At 42.9% G+C, this 20,421-nt stretch overlaps 2 protein-coding genes across 5 annotated transcripts; one reads left to right on the top strand and one right to left on the bottom strand.

The window, feature by feature from the left end:
• The first annotated feature begins 73 nt into the window (after positions 1–73).
• Positions 74–3,616, top strand: LOC139536076 (transmembrane protein 263-like). The gene is made up of 3 exons (XM_071336215.1): positions 74–487; positions 1,333–1,417; positions 1,971–3,616. Exons 1-3 carry the CDS (start codon positions 479–481, stop codon positions 2,276–2,278), a joined length of 402 nt encoding a protein of 133 aa, XP_071192316.1. The 5' UTR covers positions 74–478; the 3' UTR covers positions 2,279–3,616.
• Positions 3,617–4,467: 851 nt separating this feature from the next.
• LOC139536075 (cryptochrome-1-like) lies at positions 4,468–20,042 on the bottom strand. 4 transcript variants are annotated; one of them, XM_071336212.1, is made up of 14 exons: positions 19,872–20,042; positions 17,876–18,047; positions 15,920–16,028; positions 14,065–14,207; positions 13,786–13,970; positions 13,576–13,673; positions 13,354–13,494; positions 11,654–11,965; positions 11,315–11,466; positions 10,883–11,085; positions 10,614–10,727; positions 6,851–6,946; positions 6,109–6,329; positions 4,468–5,651 (listed from the first exon to the last, which is right to left on the bottom strand). In XM_071336212.1, exons 2-14 carry the CDS (start codon positions 18,031–18,033, stop codon positions 5,607–5,609), a joined length of 1,977 nt encoding a protein of 658 aa, XP_071192313.1. In that variant the 5' UTR covers positions 18,034–18,047; positions 19,872–20,042; the 3' UTR covers positions 4,468–5,606. The 4 variants fall into 4 exon arrangements, with proteins under 4 accessions (XP_071192313.1, XP_071192311.1, XP_071192314.1 ...); XM_071336210.1 differs by having other exon boundaries at positions 6,836–6,946; positions 19,872–20,041; XM_071336213.1 differs by having other exon boundaries at positions 6,911–6,946; positions 19,872–20,041.
• Between the last annotated feature and the right edge of the window lie 379 nt (positions 20,043–20,421).

The following is a 20,421-nucleotide window of genomic DNA, read 5'->3' as shown; positions in this document are numbered from 1 at the left end:
AATGATAATTCGTCCATATTACATAACAGTTTGTCATGTTCTCTTTAAGTGAAGCCTGAAAAAGTAAATATGTAGTCCATGTAGTACACGTAAGAAGAGTAGCACTCATGAAGAGAGACAGGCCGCAGCCTGTTTTAGGTGACGCAAGATCCGGAGATGAGGGGCAAACGAGCGCACTAGTTGAGGCGCCACGTCGGCAGAACCAACAAGATAAAAATTATACTTTTTTTTAGGAAAAGTTTGAAGCCTCGCAAGTACGATTATACGTGTGTTGAAATAGAGGGCAGGGCGTTATTAGTAAAGAGCAGATTTTAATATATATTTTTTAACAACAGTAAGAACTCGGAGGCGGAACATTGCGATAGTATTTCTCAAGGAGACAAACGAGCGCACCAGTTATTCTTTGTCCCAGGTGCGTTTTTTTTTTTGAAGACGTAGCATTCCCTTCTGCAAGCGGCCATCGGAAAGTACTGGAAACATGGTGAAGGTAAGGATTTGTCTGGCCTATTATATCGATTTCATTTTCACAATGCATTCCTATGTGTTTCGACAAGTAAAGTGATACTGCATATAGATTGGGGTATGATAAAACCATTGCGTACGAACGAAATGTCAAACCGAATTGATTAGATCCAGAGTGATGCACAGCTATTCGTTTTACACAACAGGTTAAAAAACCAAAAATAAATATAGTAAAAACGAGATATATCCCAAATGAATGACGTTTTGCTTTTCGTTATCCACTTTTCGTGAGTGTTATTCACTCAGCGCAGCATATGTATTCCAAACAGAGAAGAGCTTTCACGACGGGGTAACTTTTTAAGACCCTTGTTTTTAAAAACCTGTAGCTTGGCTGTCTTTATTTTTCTTTGATGAACAAAGGGGCATTAATCTACACGAAACAACCAAGGATTATAGCCAAGGATTATGGTTTTACAACAAGAGCAAGAACTTTTAAGATCAACAAGCACAGGTTTTTAACATTGTTTGCTTGACGGGCCCCGTCAAATTGAACGTTTTGCGCAAGAAAGCCACAATAATAGCCTTTCTAATATGCTGTTACTTAACCTACGTATTATGCACGTAGAACGTTTTTCATGGCTGCTCAGTAGGCCTACAGGGTAAAGCCTGAACGCACCCCCAACGTGGCAGCGAACATTTTTTGTACACCTATATTTCTATTGAGAAATGTATTTCCAAGTGAGTTTGATTATACTCTTTTGACTTTACCTGCGGAGATGTTGCCTAATGCTTATAGGGCTAGTGGTGGTTTAACAACTTCTAAGATATACTACTTGTATTTATTATTATTTTATTTTTTTCCTGTGTCAGAAGGTGAATGCCACCCCAGAGCCCCAGCCTGAAGGTTGTCTCATTGGAGAAGAACTGGAGCCCACTGAAAATGACCCCACATCAGGTAACTAGGCACAGAACACATCAACAGTGCACTCTGCATTGCACAATCTTTCTCTGCTGCATCACCCTTGGTGGGCATTTTTAAAGTGCCAGTTTGTCAAGGGACCCTTTAATCATCTGGGATATGGTGCAATTCAGGTTAAAGGGTTGGCTGTTGCTATTTAAGCAACTTGAGAGATGTATCAAGGGAATATGTTTGTTTGTGCAAGAGGAAGGGTAAGGGTTGTACTGCGTGTCAGTCTATCTTGTGGAAAGATTTCTCAGTAAGTGCATTATGTAGAATACCTCAAAGTATTGACATATGTTGCTATTGTTTAACAATATGATCCAATGTGTGTAGGTATACGCCTATTTCTAAAAAGCAGCCTCTTGAGTGCCTATATCCAAGCACAACCTGTTTTCTGTCTGGTCTCTCACACTCTGGTAATTGTCAGTCTCATAAATATGACATGTGGTCCTCTCTTTCTTGCTCTCTCTGGTCTGTCTCTTTCTGAAACTCTACCGAGGTGTTTTTTTTGTGTTTGGTCTTTCTAAAAGCTATCTCTTTCTTCTAGATAAGGGAAAGGATGAAGGGAAGGAGCACCCCGTGGCACAGCCAGGCATGATCTGGCGGGTTGGGGGTGGCCTGTTCAGCGCCAGTAAAACGATGGTGGGCGCCACGGTAGGAGGAGTCGCCTGGCTGGGTGGGAAGAGTCTGGAGTACACCAAATCAGCAGTCACCTCTGTCCCCTCGATGGGCGTTGGCCTGGTGAAAGGGGTTGCCGGGGGCGTGTCATCGATTGCCGGGGGCGTGTCATCGGTGGGTTCCACTGTAGCCAGCAAAGTTCCGTTCAGATCCAAGACTAAGGACAAGGCAGAGTGAGGAGGAGATGATGATGGACACAACACACAATGCATTGCCCCCCCCGACTGAGCCATAAGAGGATGTGATGAGTTGAGACAAAGCTAGTCACCGTGTTTTCAAAGTTGAATGGACATTTATTTTTCTTCTGTTAGTTTGTACAGCACATTCACTAAGTTGTACTTAGGGAACTTGTTCAGTAGTGCCTTCTGTAGCCTCCTCTTTCCCTGTGTATTTTTTTTATTTTTTATTTTATTTTTTGTTCTCAGTCGGTAACCATGTTTTTATGCAAGTAAAGTCGTATCGTATAAACATTTTTAAATCACGACAGCTGTGATGGAAACAGGTAGTTTTGGTAACTTGCTATTTAACGCAACTGTTATTCTGACAACTATAGGTAGTTGAAAATGCGAAGAAACATATTGAACTTGAGATTTTCATTCGGTACATGAGTATTTAAGCGAAAAAGTACATTTTGTGTGCACTACGTCATCACGCACTAACTTATCTGCAACAAGTATGTTTGGTGGAAACACCATTGGTGGGAAAAAGCGTGTTTTCTTTATTTGAATATTCACATGAAAATCTGTCGCTAATTGGATGGAAACGTAGCTGGTGTTGAGGGAGATTCATGTTATTCAGGGCGGGGGTCACATACATCCCTTTCTCTGCTGTCCTTACCCCCCCACCCCCCCTCCGTTCGCCCTCAACACAATTTCGCTGTGCAATGTGTACAGGGGCTTGTCATCCAATACAACATGGGCCCCTGAAGCCTTAAGACGTTGTCTAGCAGTTTGAGACAGACATGCTAAGCTGGGTTCTTCTCCAACCAACTAAAGCCTGGTTTATGATGTGCTGGTATTTTTGTTTGATCTTCTGTGAGCGCTGTCCTAACACAGAACATTGCTCGTTTCAAAATGCTACAGTGAACATGTGTTGAAGGTATAGCTGTTTGGGACTTCTGAAAAGAGTTTGATAGCATTTACAAAACAAGAGTTGGAGGTGGTATGATTTCAAGAGAGACAATAGCCCTGTTAGGTTGCGGTGGTGGCATAATGATATGATAGCTTTAACCTTGGTTTTTCAATTGATTCATATATGAACTGGAAATGTCATCAATTTTATATAAAAAAAAATATATTTATTGATGAAGGGCTAGTTTCTCTACTGCCTGTCTGTTTTGGCCCCTTTTTTATGTTTGTGAACATTTCTATGGAAACTCAGCATTTCAATGCAATATTTTGGGTTTGTTTGTCTGCATTCTGCCATGACTGGGCTGTTGCTGGTAGAGAATGCTGATGTGAATGTCTTGTATGTTTACTTTCTGACATAGTATTAAAGTGTCATAGGGAAGTTTAACTTTGCCTCTGTGTCTTATTCACAACTTGATGTACCTTGTGGTTTCAAGTCAAAGGCTGCCCAAATCTGTTCTTTTGCTAAATTATTGGTCAAGGAACTAAGCAGACCAGACCCAGCTGCTACTGCATTGGTGCCTATGGGAGAGCCACACAGTTAAACAGACCATTTTTGTTCAATGGTAAACTGCCTGAGTAGGACATCTTCATTTATCCACTGTCTTTGGTACCACATCACTAGATGAGGGTAGTCCATTGGGAACTGCATTTCTCTAATGGCATCATACTCTTGTTTGTGTAATGTCTATGTTGCCATGTTGAAAGTGAGTGTTGCTGATCCTCAAGGGTCTGAGTGTTCGGGTCAATATGGAGTCCTATTATTAGCGTGGGTGTCAGACTGTTGCTGCATGACACAGCACTACATCACTATGGACAAGACAACAGGTTGACTAGTCTATAGCTCAAACTAACAGGCAACCAGCCAGACAAGATATAGAATCCTCTCAACAGTTATTTTTAATGCTCTACATGTACCAAAAGGAGATGTGCTAAATGACCACTTATGTCTATTTCAACAAGCTGCTGATAAACCAATGGTATCTTGTATGTTATGTCTCAGGCAGGGATGTTTACAGACGCTTGCCTGCTCCATATCCTTGGTGTCAGTCTGGAACCAAGATGGTCTCTCTTCAAGTCAACTATTTCCAAACACAGAAGCAGATGAGAATGAGTGCCCCAGCTAAATGATTGTAATTACCAATATCTCTTATGAAATAATTAATCAAATGTTGCAAATTCCTAAACAAATTAAAATACCCTTAGAAATCGGACAAGATGGAACCACACATTTAAAAGTTAAGTGTACAGAGAGTTGTTTCAACCATTTAATTTCAGTTGAAATAGAATAGTCTACATAGACGAGCAGAGAGAGGTATACTGTATATACATTATTTGAACATGTATATCAAGGCAATTTTTTGGTAATTCTGTAAAAACAAAAGCAGCCATACACAGTGCCAGAGGGAAAACAAAAATGTACAAAAGCAACATACTGTTATTTATGGAAACATATAACCTGCATGATACCAGTCAACATACACTAGCATTTTCAAACTGAATATTGACGTCCTGCCTGCTGGTCACTGATATTACATTTGAGGGAGTTGACATTACACTATGGAAAACAGTATAAAGGAATGTAATGGTAATACATCTTTCAGAATCTGGTGAATCTAAGAACGTTTTCCAACGGCGGTGTCTCCAACAGACTGCTGGATAGATGGAACATTACTGCTGTGTCTAATACTGTCTAGTATAGGACACTGGTCTACCAACAGAAGTAACACTGACCTCGTTTAGACACTTCATATTCTATACCCAGAATAGCATTCATTCTTCACCCTCCATTTTAGCAGAAACTAGAAACATGTTGGGAAAATAACACATGAACAGCCATATGCTATTACACACACTTTCGCTACAGAGAGCAGCTGGTTTGATCTGACCAATTCGCTTGCTGTGATCCTCAGGGTGAGAGGTCAAAGGTAAACACTAGAGGTAATGGGTGATCCGGATCTAAATATCATGTCTCCTGTGAAATGGTTATATTATTCGTCTGTCTGCTCTGTCAGAATAAGTCCAGATGGAATTTGTCTTCAGGCTATCAGGCTGTTTCACACATACAGTACAGAAGTAAAGCTACAGTCTAACAGTCTTACTGACATATTTACATCATCAGTCATGTTCAACCTAGGTGAGGAATTTAGTCCTAACCTTGGGCTCCCAAAATTAGATTACAATAAATCCAAACTGATTTCAATTTTTTTTCAAATTGAAATAATACATTTGAGATCACAAATCTGAAAAGTAAGACTCAGGGACTTTCATGTCACATCTCATACAGGAACAGAGGCTTTTCCTTGATACAAAAATGTAAAATATTTAAACATCTATGTACAGTATGTATAATAATATCCATCTATGACGGCAGCAGCTTATGAAGACACAGCCATCCTCTCATCCTGCTGACACGTACTCTTCTGAAACACAGAACAAAGGAAACATTATTATTATGCTTTACTAAGTAAATACCAGATAGGTTTACAGTATCACAATGCAGAATCCCTGAAACAGAGTAAAATAAATAAAAAAATTTTTTTAAAGCCTAAACTTTTCCCCCTACTAGCTCTGACTTTGCTGATAGCTACATTATTGAGGAGAAATGTACTTACTATGACTGAGATATGTGGTTGTTCCACCTAGCTATTTTAAGATGAATGCACAAACTGTAAGTCTCTCTGGATAAGAGCGTCTGCTAAAAGACTAAAATGTAACATGTAAATGTTGAGTCAGTTATACTATGCTCCAAAAAGTCTAACTTCATGAACTCAGAAACATGAATATTATGATTTTTTTGTAACTTATCGATCCCCCCCAGGTACATTACATTCTGTTTTCTACAGTCTATGTTAACACACACATTGACCCCTGACTTACCTGTTTATTGTGTCGCTGCACCTTGAAGGCGTAAGACAGAGAGTCGTTGTCTCCGGCCACTTCCGGTTCCAACTCCCGTCTCCTCTTCCTAGACCTGCACCCGGCCCCGCCCCGGACCAGATAACCTGGATACTGAGGCACAGCAAAGTCATGGGCACATCCTGTCCGACAGAGTTCCTGATTGGACGATTGGGCCTGTTCTGTGTGCGCCATTCCACAGCCTGCAGTGACAAAGAGAAAAACAGAAATAGACACATAAAAATTTCCTCCTGAACATAATACTGTAAGTGACTGTTGTGTCTAGTCTGATATGATATACTGTCTCTAGTTTGATATGATATAACGTGTTGAGTCTGATATGATATACTGTCTCTAGTCTGATATGATATCCCGTGTCTAGTCTGATATGATATCCCGTGTCTAGTCTGATATGATATCCCGTGTCTAGTCTGATATGATATCCCGTGTCTAGTCTGATATGATATCCCGTGTCTAGTCTGATATGATATCCCGTGTCTAGTCTGATATGATATACTGTCTCTAGTCTGATATGATATCCCGTGTCTAGTCTGATATGATATCCCGTGTCTAGTCTGATATGATATCCCGTGTCTAGTCTGATATAATATCCCGTGTCTAGTCTGATATGATATCCCGTGTCTAGTCTGATATGATATCCCGTGTCTAGTCTGATATGATATCCCGTGTCTAGTCTGATATGATATACCGTGTCTAGTTTTACTCTGAGTGTATATCGGTCCAGGTCGTGGTCTAACTCCCCTGGGTCCCATCTGCTCCTCACCGTTCATTATTACACTTCTGTTTTCTCTACCACGGCCTGGATAGAGGAGAAGAGAGGGGGAGGAGGAAAGGGGAGTGGGAGAGGAGGGGAGGGTGAGAGGAGAGTAGAGGAGGAGGAGTTAGAGTGTGCTCACTTTGCAGTCATCAAATCAAATCAAATCAAATTTTATTAGTCACATACACATGGTTAGCAGATGTTAATGCGAGTGTAGCGAAATGCTTGTGCTTCTAGTTCCGACAATGCAGTAATAACCAACAAGTAATCTAACCTAACAATTCCACAACTACTACCTTATACACACACACAAGTGTAAAGGGATAAAGAATATGTACATAAAGATATATGAATGAGTGGTGGTACAGAACGGCATGGCAAGATGCAGTAGATGGTATAGAGTACGGTATATACATATGAGATGAGTACTGTAGGGTATGTAAACATAAAGTGGCATAGTTTAAAGTGGCTAGTGGTACATGTATTACATAAAGATGGCAAGATGCAGTAGATGATATAGAGTACAGTATATACATATGAGATGGGTAATGTAGGGTATGTAAACATTATATTAAGTGGCATTGTTTAAAGTGGCTAGTGGTACATTTTTACATAATTTCCATCAATTCCCATTTTTAAAGTGGCTGGAGTTGAGTCAGTATGTTGGCAGCGGCCGCTAAATGTTAGTGGTGGCTGTTTAACAGTCTGATGGCCTTGAGATAGAAGCTGTTTTTCAGTCTCTCGGTCCCTGCTTTGATGCACCTGTACTGACCTCGCCTTCTGGATGATAGCGGGGTGAACAGGCAGTGGCTTGGGTGGTTGTTGTCCTTGATGATCTTTATGGCCTTCCTGTGACATCGGGTGGTGTAGGTGTCCTGGAGGGCAGGTAGTTTGCCCCCGGTGATGCGTTCTGCAGACCTCACTACCCTCTGGAGAGCCTTACGGTTGTGGGCGGAGCAGTTGCCGTACCAGGCGGTGATACAGCCCGACAGGATGCTCTCGATTGTGCATCTGTAGAAGTTTGTGAGTGCTTTTGGTGACAAGCCGAATTTCTTCAGCCTCCTGATGTTGAAGAGGCGCTGCTGCGCCTTCTTCACAACGCTGTCTGTGTGGGTGGACCAATTCAGTTTGTCCGTGATGTGTACACCGAGGAACTTAAAACTTTCCACCTTCTCCACTACTGACCCGTCGATGTGGATAGGGGGGTGCTCCCTCTGCTGTTTCCTGAAGTCCACAATCATCTCCTTTGTTTTGTTGACGTTGAGTGTGAGGTTATTTTCCTGACACCACACTCCGAGGGCCCTCACCTCCTCCCTGTAGGCCGTCTCGTCGTTGTTGGTAATCAAGCCTACCACTGTAGTGTCATCCGCAAACTTGATGATTGAGTTGGAGGCGTGCATGGCCACGCAGTCGTGGGTGAACAGGGAGTACAGGAGAGGGCTCAGAACGCACCCTTGTGGGGCCCCAGTGTTGAGGATCAGCGGGGTGGAGATGTTGTTACCTACCCTCACCACCTGGGGGCGGCCCGTCAGGAAGTCCAGGACCCAGTTGCACAGGGCGGGGTCGAGACCCAGGGTCTCGAGCTTGATGACGAGTTTGGAGGGTACTATGGTGTTAAATGCTGAGCTGTAATCGATGAACAGCATTCTCACATGGGTATTCCTCTTGTCCAGATGGGTTAGGGCAGTGTGCAGTGTGGTTGCGATTGCGTCGTCTGTGGACCTATTGGGTCGGTAAGCAAATTGGAGTGGGTCTAGGGTGTCCGGTAGGGTGGAGGTGATATGGTCCTTGACTAGTCTCTCAAAGCACTTCATGATGACGGAAGTGAGTGCTACGGGGCGGTAGTCGTTTAACTCAGTTACCTTAGCTTTCTTGGGAACAGGAACAATGGTGGCCCTCTTGAAGCATGTGGGAACAGCAGACTGGGATAAGGATTGATTGAATATGTCCGTAAACACACCAGCCAGCTGGTCTGCGCATGCTCTGAGGACGCGGCTGGGAATGCCGTCTGGGCCTGCAGCCTTGCGAGGGTTAACACGTTTAAATGTTTTACTCACCTCGGCTGCAGTGAAGGAGAGCCCGCAGGTTTTGGTAGGGGGCCGTGTCAGTGGCACTGTATTGTCCTCAAAGCGGGCAAAAAAGTTGTTTAGCCTGTCTGGGAGCAAGACATCCTGGTCCGCGACGGGGCTGGTTTTCTTTTTGTAATCCGTGATTGACTGTAGACCCTGCCACATACCTCTTGTGTCTGAGCTGTTGAATTGCGACTCGATTTTGTCTCTGTACTGGGACTTAGCCTGTTTGATTGCCTTGCGGAGAGAATAGCTACACTGTTTGTATTCGGTCATGCTTCCGGTCACCTTGCCCTGGTTAAAAGCAGTGGTTCGCGCTTTCAGTTTCACGCGAATGCTGCCGTCAATCCACGGTTTCTGGTTTGGGAATGTTTTAATCGTTGCTGTGGGTACGACATCGTCAATGCACTTCCTAATGAACTCGCTCACCGAATCAGCATATTCGTCAATATTGTTGTTGGACGCAATGCGGAACATATTCCAATCCGCGTGATCGAAGCAGTCTTGAAGCGTGGATTCAGATTGGTCGGACCAGCGTTGAACAGACCTGAGCGCGGGAGCTTGTTGTTTTAGTTTCTGTTTGTAGGCTGGAATCAACAAAATGGAGTCGTGGTCAGCTTTTCCGAAAGGGGGGCGGGGGAGGGCCTTATATGCGTCGCGGAAATTAGTATAACAATGATCTAGGGTTTTTCCAGCCCTGGTAGCACAATCGATATGCTGATAGAATTTAGGGAGTTTTGTTTTTAGATTAGCCTTGTTAAAATCCCCAGCTACGATGAATGCAGCCTCAGGGTGTGTGGTTTCCAGTTTACAAAGAGTCAGATAAAGTTCGTTCAGGGCCATCGATGTGTCTGCTTGGGGGGGAATATATACGGCTGTGATTATGATTGAAGAGAATTCCCTTGGTAGATAATGCGGTCGACATTTGATTGTGAGGAGTTCTAGATCAGGTGAACAGAATGACTTGAGTTCCTGTGTGTTGTTATGATGATGATCACACCACGTCTCGTTAATCATAAGGCATACCCCCCCGCCCCTCTTCTTACCGGAAAGATGTTTGTTTCTGTCGGCGCGATGCATGAAGAAACCAGCTGGCTGCACCGACTCCGTTAGCGTCTCTTGAGTTAGCCATGTTTCCGTGAAGCAGAGCACGTTGCAATCCCTGATGTCTCTCTGGAATGCTACCCGTGCTCGGATTTCATCAACCTTATTGTCAAGAGACTGGACATTGGCGAGTAGTATGCTAGGGAGTGGAGCGCGATGTGCCCGTCTCCGAAGCCTGACCACGAGACCGCCTCGTTTGCCCCTTTTACGGCGTCGCACAGGGTCGCCGGCTGGGATCAGATCCATTGTATTGGGTGGAAGGCAAAACACTGGATCCGTTTCGGGAAAGTCATATTCCTGGTAGGAACGATGATGAGTTGACGTTAATCGTATATTCAGTAGTTCCTCCCGACTGTATGTAATGAAACCTAAGATTACCTGGGGTACGGATGTAAGAAATAACACATAAAAAAACAAAATACTGCATATTTTCCAAGGAACGCGAAGCGAGGCGGCCATCTCTTTTCGGCGCCGGAAGTAGTGATCATGGTGTGATAACAACAGTAAAGGTGTTTTAGGCCATGGTCCTTGCTCACCATGATGGCTGTTGGTCCCGCTGTGTTTTCTACCAGTAGAGGGCGAGGTCAGCGGCTTGACCGCATTCACATTCAGACCCTCAATAGGACTGTTTGGCACAGCAGCTAGTAAGCCTATCAGAAGAGAGACAAGTAATAATGAGCAGGTGTGAGAAAGAGAGAGATAGCGACACAGAGAGAAGGAGACAGACAGAAAGCAAGAGAGAGATAGAGAGAAAGAAAGAGAGAGAGAGAACAATACAAAGAGAGGGAGGGAGAAAAATACTTACAGATTCCTGTGTATCTGGACAGCTGCTGGTAGATTTGTCTCATCCTCTCTATGTTGAGTCGGCTGGCCTCTGCATGGTTCACCATAGGTTTGGGGTAGTCCACGCCGACCACACACCTGGCCGCCGACTGCACCTCTATGGGGGCGTTCCAAGGGTCGTAGATGTACTTGTCTGGCATGTCTTTCAGGACAGGTAAGTATCGCCTGCAAGCAGAAGAAGAAATTAAAACAGCGCATCGTCACAAATGCCAGAGGAGTTGGTTCAGCACCACACAGACAGCAGTCAGACAGACTTACAGAACAGCCTTGCTAATGTATGACTTGTTAAAGCAGATACTTGGATACTTTATGCATTGATACTTTGTGTGTGTGCATGTTGTGTGTGTGTGTGCGCATGTTGTTTGTGTGTGCGCGTGAATTTAGATATACCAACCTGATGAAGTCTCCTTCTGGATCTATTTTTCGTCCGAAGCCCACAGGACAGTAGCAGTGGAAGAACTGCTGGAAGAAGGAACTGCAGGAGTGACACAGCCAGCTGCCTGCATTCACACTCCAGTCTGCATCCAGGAGCAGCTCCTCAAACACCTGACAGACAGGTAAACATAGTCAGATACACAGAACAACAACACACAGTCATTCACACATAATGTCTCTACAGTTTTCTTCCTCCCCCTTCCCTCTCTCTCTTCTTTCATCCCTTCCTCCAAGCTAATCTACATGTCTTCTCTCCTCCAACCCTTATCTTCCTCCCTCCCTCCACCCTCCTCATTACCTTCATCCCCTCCTCCCAGCTGATCCACAGGTCTCCTCTGGTGAGGAAGCAAGCCACAGAGTGTCTGGCCAGGTGGTGGATCCATCCTTCCTGCCTCAGCTGGGTCATGATGGCGTCGATCCAGGGGAAGCCCGTCTTGGCCTCGGCCCACTTGGCCAGCGCCTCTGCGTTGCAGTCCCAGGGGATGCGGATACAGATGGGGTTGCCCTCCATCTTGTCGAAACGAGGGTTGTTAGTGGCAGCTGTATAGAAGAACTCACGCCACAGCAGCTTGTCGTAGAGGGAGATGGGAGGACTGTTGTTCGTCTTCACCTGAGGTGAGGACAGAGAAGAGAAATATAACACAAGAAAAAAATAGAAACAACCTTGCGTGATAGTTGTGATCATTGTGAGTTGGGGTTAGTGTTCAGTAGTGATAGTTGTGATCATTGTGAGTTGGGGGTAGTGTTCAGTAGTGATAGTTGTGATCATTGTGAGTTGGGGTTAGTGTTCAGTAGTGATAGCTGTGATCATTGTGAGTTGGGGTTAGTGTTCAGTAGTGATAGCTGTGATCATTGTGAGTTGGGGTTAGTGTTCAGTAGTGATAGCTGTGATCATTGTGAGTTGGGGTTAGTGTTCAGTAGTGATAGTTGTGATCATTGTGAGTTGGGGTTAGTGTTCAGTAGTGATAGTTGTGATCATTGTGAGTTGGGGTTAGTGTTCAGTAGTGATAGCTGTGATCATTGTGAGTTGGGGTTAGTGTTCAGTGGTGACAGTTGTGATCATTGTGAGTTGGGGTTAGTGTTCAGTAGTGACAGTTGTGATCATTGTGAGTTGGGGTTAGTGTTCAGTAGTGACAGTTGTGATCATTGTGAGTTGGGGTTAGTGTTCAGTAGTGATAGTTGTGATCATTGTGAGTTGGGGTTAGTGTTCAGTAGTGATAGCGGTGATCATTGTGAGTTGGGGTTAGTGTTCAGTAGTGATAGCGGTGATCATTGTGAGTTGGGGTTAGTGTTCAGTAGTGATAGCTGTGATCATTGTGAGTTGGGGTTAGTGTTCAGTAGTGATAGCTGTGATCATTGTGAGTTGGGGTTAGTGTTCAGTAGTGATAGCTGTGATCGTTGTGGGTTGGGGTTAGTGTTCAGTAGTGATAGCTGTGGTCATTGTGCGTTGGGGTTAGTGTTCAGTAGTGATAGCTGTGATCATTGTGAGTTGGGGTTAGTGTTCAGTAGTGATAGCTGTGATCATTGTGAGTTGGGGTTAGTGTTCAGTAGTGATAGTTGTGATCATTGTGAGTTGGGGTTAGTGTTCAGTAGTGATAGCTGTGATCATTGTGAGTTGGGGTTAGTGTTCAGTAGTGATAGCTGTGATCATTGTGAGTTGGGGTTAGTGTTCAGTAGTGATAGCTGTGATCATTGTGAGTTGGGGTTAGTGTTCAGTAGTGATAGCTGTGATCATTGTGAGTTGGGGTTAGTGTTCAGTAGTGATAGTTGTGATCATTGTGAGTTGGGGTTAGTGTTAGGTAGTGATAGTTGTGATCATTGTGAGTTGGGGTTAGTGTTCGGTAGTGATAGTTGTGATCAATGTGAGTTGGGGTTAGTGTTCAGTAGTGATAGTTGTGAACAATGTGAGTTGGGGTTAGTGTTCAGTAGTGATAGTTGTGATCATTGTGAGTTGGGGTTAGTGTTCAGTAGTGATAGCTGTGTGTGTATGTACACTACCTCCTTGTAGAGCTCTGCCAGTTTGCTGTAGAAGAGTCGACAGGACAGACATCCAAAGCGGAGGTAGGGGCTGAGACCCAGAGGACTGGGGAGCAGGGGGCTGGCGGTCTTCCTGGGACGCTCAAAATTCACCTGCCATGTCTGGAGAGAGAGAAAGGTTTAATATATAATACATATATGATATAAAACATAAGTCTGAGTCTGTGTGTGTGTGTTACGTACTGTGGAGAGGTCAGGTCTAAGTTGTTTTTCTACCCTGGTGAGAGCTTCACTCTCTCCTCCAGGCCACACAGCTGGAGCCAAGCCCTCAGTGTCAAAGCCTGGGGAGGGAAACAGGCACATAGCATGTTTAGACACTTGCAGTAAAAGTATTGAGAAAATGTGTTTTTCACAAGTATGGATTTCAATGGGAACAATTGTGAAGTGTCTTACCCAGCTCCTCCAGTAGGGGCACTCCATACTTGTCCGTGTGGTTGTCTGAGACGGGGGTGACACATCGACCCATGCTGGCCTGGGACAGAGCCTCTACTGGGGAGTCCGGGGGCAGCATGGAGCCCACCAACATCTGGAAACGCTTGAAGGTGAGAGGAGGGTGACCCCCGTTCAGCTCCATGATCCTACAGAGAGAAGAGGAGGAGGAGAGGGTTTCAATTCAGGGCTCGGTTTAATCCAAGCCTCCATGTGAAAATGTCATCCGGGTGTCCCACTCACTTGTCCAGGTCGTAGAGTGTGTGTGAGGTCCTGCTGACCACCTCCACTCCAGCCTCTGTGGCCAGCTTCCTAATGGCTGCATCCCTCTCCTTACCGAATGGCTCAGAGTCACACTCAAACGTCAGCTGAGAGATGTTCCAGTCCTGAGAGGAGAGGACACAGAAAACACTGATACAGTAAGGTGTATACAGTTGAAGTAAGAAGTTTACATACACTTAGGTTGGAGTCATTAAAACTTGTTTTTCAACCACTTCAAATGTATTGTTAACAAACTATACTTTTGGCAAGTCGCTTAGGACATCTACTTTGTGTAATTTTTCCAATAATTGTTTACAGACAGATTATTTCACTTATAATTCACTGTATCACAATTCCAGTAGGTCAGAAGTTTACATACACTAAGTTGACTGTGCCTTCAAACAGCTTGGAAAATTCCAGAAAATTATGTCATGGCTTTAGAAGCTTCTGATAGGTTAATTGACATAATTTGAGTCAATTGTAGGAGTACCTGTGGATGTATTTCAAGGCCTACCTTCAAACTCAGTGCCTCTTTGCTTGACATCATGGGAAAATCAAAAGAAATCAGCCAAGACCTCAGAAAGATAATTGTAGACCTCCACAAGTCTGGTTCATCCTTGAGAGCAATTTTCAAACACCTGAAGGTACCACGTTCATCTGTACAAACAATAGTACGCAAGTATTAACACCATGGGACCACGCAGCCGTCATACCGCTCAGGAAGGAGACGCATTCTGTCTCCTAGAGATGAATGTACTTTGGTGCGAAAAGTGCAAATCAATCCCAGATCAACAGCAAAGGACCTTGTGAAGATGCTGGAGGAAACAGGTACAAAAGTATCTATATCCACAGTAAAACGAGTAACCTGAAACGCCGCTCAGCAAGGAAGACTCCACTACTCCAAAACCGCCATAAAAAAGCCAGACTACAGTTTGCAACTGCACATGGGGACAAAGAGCGTACTTTTTGGAGAAATGTCCTCTGGTCTGATGAAACAAAAATAGAACTGTTTGGCCATAATGACAATCGTTATGTTTGGAAGGAAAAGGAGGATGCTTGCAAGCCGAAGAACACCATCCCAACCGTGAAGCACGGGGGTGGCAGCATCATGTTGTGGGGGTGCTTTGCTGCAGGAGGGACTGGAGCACTTCACAAAATAGATGGCATCATGAGGCAGGAAAATTCTGTGGATATATTGAAGCAACATCTCAAGACATCAGTCAGGAAGTTAAAGCTTGGTTGCAAATGTGTCTTCCAAATGGACAATGACCCCAAGCATACTTCCAAACTTGTGGCAAATTGGCTTAAGGACAACAAAGTCAAGGTATTGGAGTGGCCATCACAAAGCCCTGACCTCAATCCTTTAGAAAATTTGTGGGCAGAACTGAAAAAGCGTGTGCGAGCAAGGAGGCCGACAAAACCTGACTCAGTTACACCAGCTCTGTCAGGAGGAATGGGCCAAAATTCACCCAACTTATTGTGGGAAGCTTGTGGAAGACTACCTGAAACGTTTGACCCAAGTTAAACAATTTAAAGGCAATGCTACCAAATACTAATTGGGTGTATGTAAACTTCTGACCCACTAGGAATGTGATGAAAGAAATAAAAGCTGAAATAAATCATTCTTAAAATAAAGTGGTGATCCTAACTGACCTAAGACAAGGAATTTTTACGAGGATTAAATGTCAGGAATTGTGAAAAACTGAGTTTAAATGTATTTGGCTAAGGTGTATGTAAACTTCCGACTTCAACTGTATTTGCTGTCTCTGGTTTGAGGGTTTGGGTGAGGGGAGAGAGTATGGGTGAGGGGAAGACTGTAGGGGTGATGGGGTCTCACCTTAAAGAGTCGGGGGAAGATGTTGGCCGGCTGGCCTCGGATCACAAATAGACGGGAGTTGAGCTTCTGGAGGCTTGCGTCTAGATCTTCCAGACACTGCAGCAGGAACCTGAAACACAGGAGTGGGAGGACAACCGTCACTATATGGCCATGCAGGAGAGGACACTGCTTTAAGGGCATTCTCACAGTGTGAAGAGACTCATGTTTGTGAGTTAAACCTGACACCATGTATGATTGAATAAAACCCTAATAAGTCCAACTAAATAATACATTATTTAGAATGAAGAACATGGTTGTGGGCCAGGATATAAATAAAAACTCTAAATTACTTTCCAAGAAGCAGACTGGTGCCCTTTGACCATAATTAATATTAAGATGGTGATCGTATATACAGTATAACAGTGCAGGTTTCTGGCACAACCTGCATGACTGTAGGCCACCACAAGAGAGAGCGGTCTACAACAGAAACAGCCTAACACACAGAGGCCACTCACACCTTCACAACAAGCATGATTTCACAAAAACATTTGCCTTTTCGCATTTACCTTTCAAGCATTTATGGCCATTGAGGCACAGATTCTGGCACAGATTCAGTCCTTACTGTTGCAGCAGTAATATTTGGAATGAAACTGTGCAACGGTTAACATGGTTCAGTGATCAGTGTGGTATCCCAAATGACTGATTGGCAGAAAACTCTGATCCTGCTGCCACAGAACAGCCCCCTGAGAGGAGAGCAGCAGGTGGTACATGGTGTGTGTGTGTGTATGTGTGTGTCTAGTGTGTTTGTGCAGAGTAAACACCTGAACACCTTTGAAGGCAATAAACAAGCTGTGGAGATAGCAGGCCTACACAGGGTTATCTGGGCTATCTGCCTGTCGATTCACACGTTTTCCAGATCAAATACAATTGTAATAAAAAATAGAAAAAAGTATAGTTGTGGACAAATTGACTTTGTCCTCAATTTAAAAGATGGCTAATCCAGCTACAGATCTGAGGGCCACTGCTGCATCCTGCTGCTTGAGCGCTTTTAAAGATCCAGCTAGGCCGCTCCACCACAGCACAGCCTGCTGTAAAGTCGGTCATCCCAATAGCAACCACTAACTCAGGAAACGTAACTCTATATTGGCCCACTAACCTGTCTCCCTGCCTGGAAGACGCCATTTTACAGGCCTTGGCTCTAGCCTCGTTGGTTTTGGATGCCAGAAAAAATGCCCCAGAGAGGACTTAATAATTTGTACAGAAAGTGAAAATATTGTCCGTTTCTATTACACTATGAATCCTCTCTTAACCGTGTCTGGAAGAGAGAAGATGTTGCTTTTGCCTGCCATTCATTCAATTAGGCCTAGTAGTAGTTATTCTATCTACTGAGATAAAATAATCAAGGAATAAGCACCAATACTTTTTAAAATACGAAATAACCTGGCAAATAATTGGAGAATACGCAAACATAGAATCCACTAACTTTCAATACAGAAGACAATGCTGTTAACACTACTTTTATCTTCAAAGCAGACAGAATTACAATATAGACCTACTTCTGCAATCCTGCTCTGCTGGGCCTATACAACTACCTGATCTATGGATGTCAAGATCCAGGCCTTCCACTGGCACATCTGATCACTCCATAGCCTACTTCTGTTTTCTCTAGCTTGGCCAGATAGTGGCAACCGTCTAATGGGAGCTGTTCTGAGAACCACTAGATCACTACAACTAACTACTATAACATCTGGTATGGGTCAATAAATTGGACTTCCAATTCACTTCTTGAATTGAAATGGAACAGACCACAATCCTGCCTACAACATCAAATTTGTAATACACTGAACAACACTGTTAAATAGTTAACACTGTAATACCACAATCAGAGCATACACAATACATTTATGTCTACTGGGACAATATAATCTTATTGATTTGTTGGTTGATAGATGAATAGATAAGTTAGTTGTGCCTCACCTCCACCGGTTGACCCCCAGGTTGGAGGAGCCAGCGAACCAGGGGTCCAGGAAGTAGACACAGCGCACCGTGTCTGAATCCCGCACCGCCTCCAGCAGAGCCGGGTTGTCATGGAGACGCAGTCCTTTCCGGAACCAGTGGATGGAGTTCTTGGACATATTTGAAACAGGGACTGAAAAAAAATAGGGATTTTTTTTAATGTTTAGAAGCCCCGTATGTGCCATTGTGCAGGTTTTCCCAAACTTTTTGTTTTTAGCCCTAGCACTACACAGCTGATTCAAATCATCAAAGCTTGATAATGAGTTGGTTGTTTGAATCAGCTGTGTAGTACTTCGGGAAAAAAACGAAACATGCCAACCAGGACCAAGTTCGGGAAACCCTGCTATAGAGAACGGTTCACCTAAAAATAAAAAAAGCAAGTTATATATTTTTTGGTGCAAGTTATACTACATCTTTAAAGAGATGTAGTATAGAGAACTGATAATTAAACACACTGGAATAGAGCTTGCCATCTTGTAGTCCAAAAAAATGGAAATTAGTTACCTCTGTTTCATTCAGCTATTTCTATGAGTGAAATGAATGGGGAAGAATGGGGTTTTGGAACAAATTCCGAAAATAAGGTCTGAGATTAGTTAACACAGGCTTAGGAGATTTTATAAGTTTTGTTCTATCAGTCAGTTAACATTATCTTTATGAATTATGAAGCCTTTATGTACTTTATATTCTTGTTTTGATTATGTAAATGCTTAAAAATTCACAAAAAGTGACATTAGCTGATGAAGATTATCACATAGAGCTAAACACAAGATCTCTTAAGCCTGTGTTTACCACATACCTTATTTTCGGCAGTTATCCAAAAACCCTACAATAACCCCATTCACTTCCCTGTTGGCTTTGGCCAAGGAGACATGGCAGAGTTAGTGCCTACAAAAAGACACCATTACTATTGCTCTCTATTATGATTTATAATATTCATATTACACTATTTAATGCAATGCACTGTTCAATATTCACACTGTAATGATTATGAACATTTACATGTTCAGGTGAAAGTAGCAGACTAAACTTAACTCCACGATTTAAGATGTAGTTGAGTGTGGGAGGACTGGAGCTCCAACGTCACAGTTTTTTAAATAAAAAAGACTACTGATTTCAGCACCCAAAGAATAGCTCACAATTGCACACAACATTGTTCTGTGTAAATAAATGCAGGTTATTCTTTGGGTGCTGAAATTATGATATATATATATTTTGTTTTTATCAATTCGCCCACACTAGTCGCAACTCCAACGTAAATCGTGGAGTTGAGTTTAATCGGCTAAGTGAAAGTGGACTTTAGTCAGAAATAATGTAAAATGCTTGCAATGCTCACAGCACTTCAATTTGTCTTCAATTACAATATTTTCATATTTCTGTGACATGTATATAACATAATACTGTATACATTACAATACATTTATATGATGTATACAGTCAAATGGGACTGAAACAAATATGGTCATCCAAAATAGTTTCCTTCTACTCACTAAAAATAATAATTACCAAAAAAAAAACATATTTTTGGAGACAAATCAAACAAAAATATTATATTCCAAAAATAAAGCAATATTTTGTTATCAGCAGGCATGAAGAAAATGCAATAAATTTCGTTTCTCGATTTTTGAATAAACAGACGTTATATCACACAGATACAGGGCCGTTTAGAGCACTTCACAATGTAGGTCAATCTGGTGACCATAACAGCTAGACTGTTACAGCATTTGACCACAGCATCATTCGCATTATATACATGGCATACCTGCACACAAATTGTTCAGAAAACTCAGACACACTTAAACACATTCTATACCTAATCCAAGGAAAGATCACCTTTTTGTTAATTGGCAATCAGAAGCGGGTCAATTACACTTACCTTATGTAAGTGTAATACATGTTCCCCTACTTTACAACGAATACACCTAATACGTTATGATAACCAATAATCGCAAAAATGTACCTGTAATGTGTACTCAAGGATGTTTCTTATGTAATTACCGTTGACAGTGTCGTTATATCCCACGGGTGGTCTCTCAAAATGTAAATTAAACTGTCTAGGGTTTTCTTTCCAGGGTACAGTTCTTCCATTGCAATAAATAGTTTCATAACTGTTCTAGCTACAGCGCATGCTCAATATTCCAGTGATCAACACATGATATAGAAAATATATTAATAGATATGATGTCTGTTTCAAACCACAGTACCTTTACTGTCTAGTTAGAAATATCTATTCTCCCAGCGACACGCCCCAACAAGCTACAAATAAGCCACCTTGAAAAAAGACGTGTCCAATTGGTGGATTTCAAAGTTACGCAGTGGGCATGAACCCACGTTTCTGTGGCATGGCTCCGGAACACTTTGTGCAATATTTAGAGGCTTTTGGTGCACTACATATGATTTTTTTGGTGAAGTTTTCATTATGGGTTGAGCATTTTTATTTGACATGTAATACCAATATTTCGATAATCTGAAACCCCGCCCTGTTTTTATGTGTAACATGTGATTGGTTA

This window comes from Salvelinus alpinus, chromosome 12 (genome assembly GCF_045679555.1).
Source record: "Salvelinus alpinus chromosome 12, SLU_Salpinus.1, whole genome shotgun sequence".
In the NCBI taxonomy this organism is placed as follows: Eukaryota; Metazoa; Chordata; class Actinopteri; order Salmoniformes; family Salmonidae; genus Salvelinus; species Salvelinus alpinus.
The sequence above is the reverse complement of the archived record's forward strand: the minus strand, read 5'-3'. Positions and strand labels throughout refer to the sequence as shown.